We start from the raw sequence: 2681 nt of genomic DNA, 5'->3' as shown, positions 1-2681 counted from the left end.
GCCAATTTTTTTTTTTAAAGATTTTTTTATTTCATTTAAGAGTACACTAGCTATCTTCAGACACACCAGAAGAGGGCATCCGATCCCATTTCAGATGGTTGTGAGCCACCATGTGGTTGCTGGGAACTGAACTCGGGGCCTCTAGAAAAGCAGTCAGTGCTCTTAACCACTGAGCCATCTCCACAGCCCCTGTTGAGTCAATGTTACGGCCTCTTATATCCGTTCTTTTGCGAACTCCCATTATTAGCCCATTTATTGACTGGAAGGATTGTTGTGGGCTTTTTGCTTTATTCTCTTGTGTACCGTTTTTATGGTTATTTAGTTCTTATATTCTAGACATTAACCCTGCCTGGCAGAGCTTTCTCTCTTGCAGGCTGTGCTATGAGGGCTTTTTTTTTTTTTTTTTTTAAATTTCAAGTAATCACATCTGTCAATTCTTTGAGCTGAGGCAGGTGCTATATAGCCACTATAGAGAGAGCTTCAGATCTGTGGTTTTATTCTAGCACATGCCTTTAATCGCAGCCCTCAAGATACAGATGCAGACAGATCTCTATGAATTTAAAGCCAGCCTGGTCTACATATTGATTTCCAAGGCACTGGGGCTAGATAAATATCAACAGGTAAACAGACTAAATGTAGAAAACACACACACACACACACACACACACACACACACACACACACAGAAACACACGAAAACTATTCAGCTTTAAGGAATCTTGTCATCTGTAACAACACAAATGAGCCTGGATTATAAGCAGGACACAGAAAGACAGATAAGACCTGACCTCACTTCCATGTAGAATGTAAAAGGAAAGGCAAAGCACCTTAACAGAGGCTGGTTACTACCACAGTGCTGGGGAGATGTTTGTGAAAGACTGTAAACTTTCAGAGAGCAGAAAGATTCAGGAGACCTATTCTAGAACAAGAGTTAATAATAGGTTTTATATTTAAACTTTGTAAAGACTTACTTTTACTTGTGTGTATATGTCAGTATAAGAGTTTTCCATGTGCGTGCAGTGAACGCCATTAAAGGCCAGCTGGAGTTACAGCAGTCGTGAGCTACCCTGACAACCACCACTAGGAGTGGATGGAGTTCCAGATGAGCACACTTGCCAGACCAGTGTCTCCCCAAGTCAGTGAGAGCAGATTTTAAATGTACTCATTCGAGAAAAACAAGGGAAAAGAATGAGAGGTAATGGACATTAAACAGAATAGTTTAGCCATTCTATTTCAAAACATTCTATATACGTGTCATACACATTTTTGTTAGTAAGTTAAATAAGGGCTGGGCGTGGTGGCACACACCTTTAATCTCAGCATTCAGGAGGCAGAGACAGAGGGTGTCAGTGAGTTCAAAGCCAGGCTAGTCTACACAGGGAACTCCTGAAGAGCTAGTGAGACCCTGTCTCAAATCAAAAACAAAAACAAAAGAAACAGATAAACTAAATCATAATAATATTTGAAAAATAAAAAGAATGTGCAAAAGCTATTAAGAAAGGGAACAAACAAACGTGCTTAAAATGCAGGCCCTGAAAACTGACACTGACAAAGCCACACCACGCAGGAATCCTAACTTCAAAAATGATAAAACAATGTGGAGAGAAGCATGGCGTGCGGAGTAAAGTCCCATAAAGTAGTGGGTTCAAGAAGAAAGAGGCAACCAGACCACAGGGCAGAAAGGTGCAGAGGCCATGGAAGCCCAGAATAAACAGGCCCATCAAGAAGTAACAGTCGGGGGCTGGAGAGATGGCTCAGCGGGTAAGAGCACCGGACTGTTCTCCCGAAGGTCCGGAGTTCAAATCCCAGCAACCACATGGTGGCTCACAAACATCCGTAACAAGATCTGACGCCCTCTTCTGGAGTGTCTGAAGACAGCTACAGTGTACTTACATATAATAAATAAATAGTTTAAGAAGTAACAGTCTTCTTGACTAGAAACACAGTGCAACTCAAGTATAATCCAGTCCTTAGCGTTGACTGAACAGAACCTCAGCGAGCACATACCAGTCCAGGACCTTGGGCATTCTGTGCATGGAGGCCTACCTGATGGTACTGAGGAGAGGAAGCTGGGAAGATATGGAGCTGCTGTCAAAGACCCTGCAAAATAAACGTTGAAAACAATTAGTCATGTTACTTAGATTCTCAAGTCTTTCTGAAATAGTGTGTGTGTAAGATACCCATGATTCATAGTAGGAAATATAACTGTTACTTTATATGTTATCAGACTCTAACCGCAGATACTATGAAATTCAGACTATATCATAAGCATATCTAAACACTATCACTTAAAATCCCAGAACTTGGGAGACAGAGGCACTCAGATCTCTGAATTCAAGGCCAGCCTGGTCTACACAGCGACTTTCAGGACTACACAGAGAAACTCTGCCCAACGCGACCCTCCCCAAAGTATCTCACTATGTATGCCTAGAATTGTCGATTCCTCCACGGCCTCCTAAGAGCTGAAATTACAGGTAGGTACTGCCACACCAGCTTAGCATGTACTTGCAGAAAAACTATATTCAGATTCACAAATAAGCAACATACATGAGAGCTGTGGGAGGGAACAGCACAAACACTGCGTGCATGGACAGAAAGCAATCTTCCTCTGACTCCGTGACAGTGATGGCAGCATGCAAGAGGAGTGACAGCCTGACAGTGATGGCAGCATGCAAGAGGAG

The 2681-nt window shown here is 42.4% G+C and overlaps 1 protein-coding gene across 1 annotated transcript in view; it reads right to left on the bottom strand.

Moving 5' to 3' along the window:
• Positions 1–2681, bottom strand: part of Wdr76 (WD repeat domain 76) — a 38145-nt gene that overhangs the window by 7671 nt on the left and 27793 nt on the right. Inside the window, exon 12 of the mRNA XM_021191983.2 lies at positions 2047–2100. Within this exon, the coding sequence (XP_021047642.1) occupies positions 2047–2100 (54 nt within the window). The remainder of the gene's footprint in view (positions 1–2046; positions 2101–2681) is intronic.

This window comes from Mus pahari, chromosome 3, assembly GCF_900095145.1.
Source record: "Mus pahari chromosome 3, PAHARI_EIJ_v1.1, whole genome shotgun sequence".
Lineage (NCBI taxonomy): Eukaryota > Metazoa > Chordata > Mammalia > Rodentia > Muridae > Mus > Mus pahari.
The sequence above is the reverse complement of the archived record's forward strand: the minus strand, read 5'-3'. Positions and strand labels throughout refer to the sequence as shown.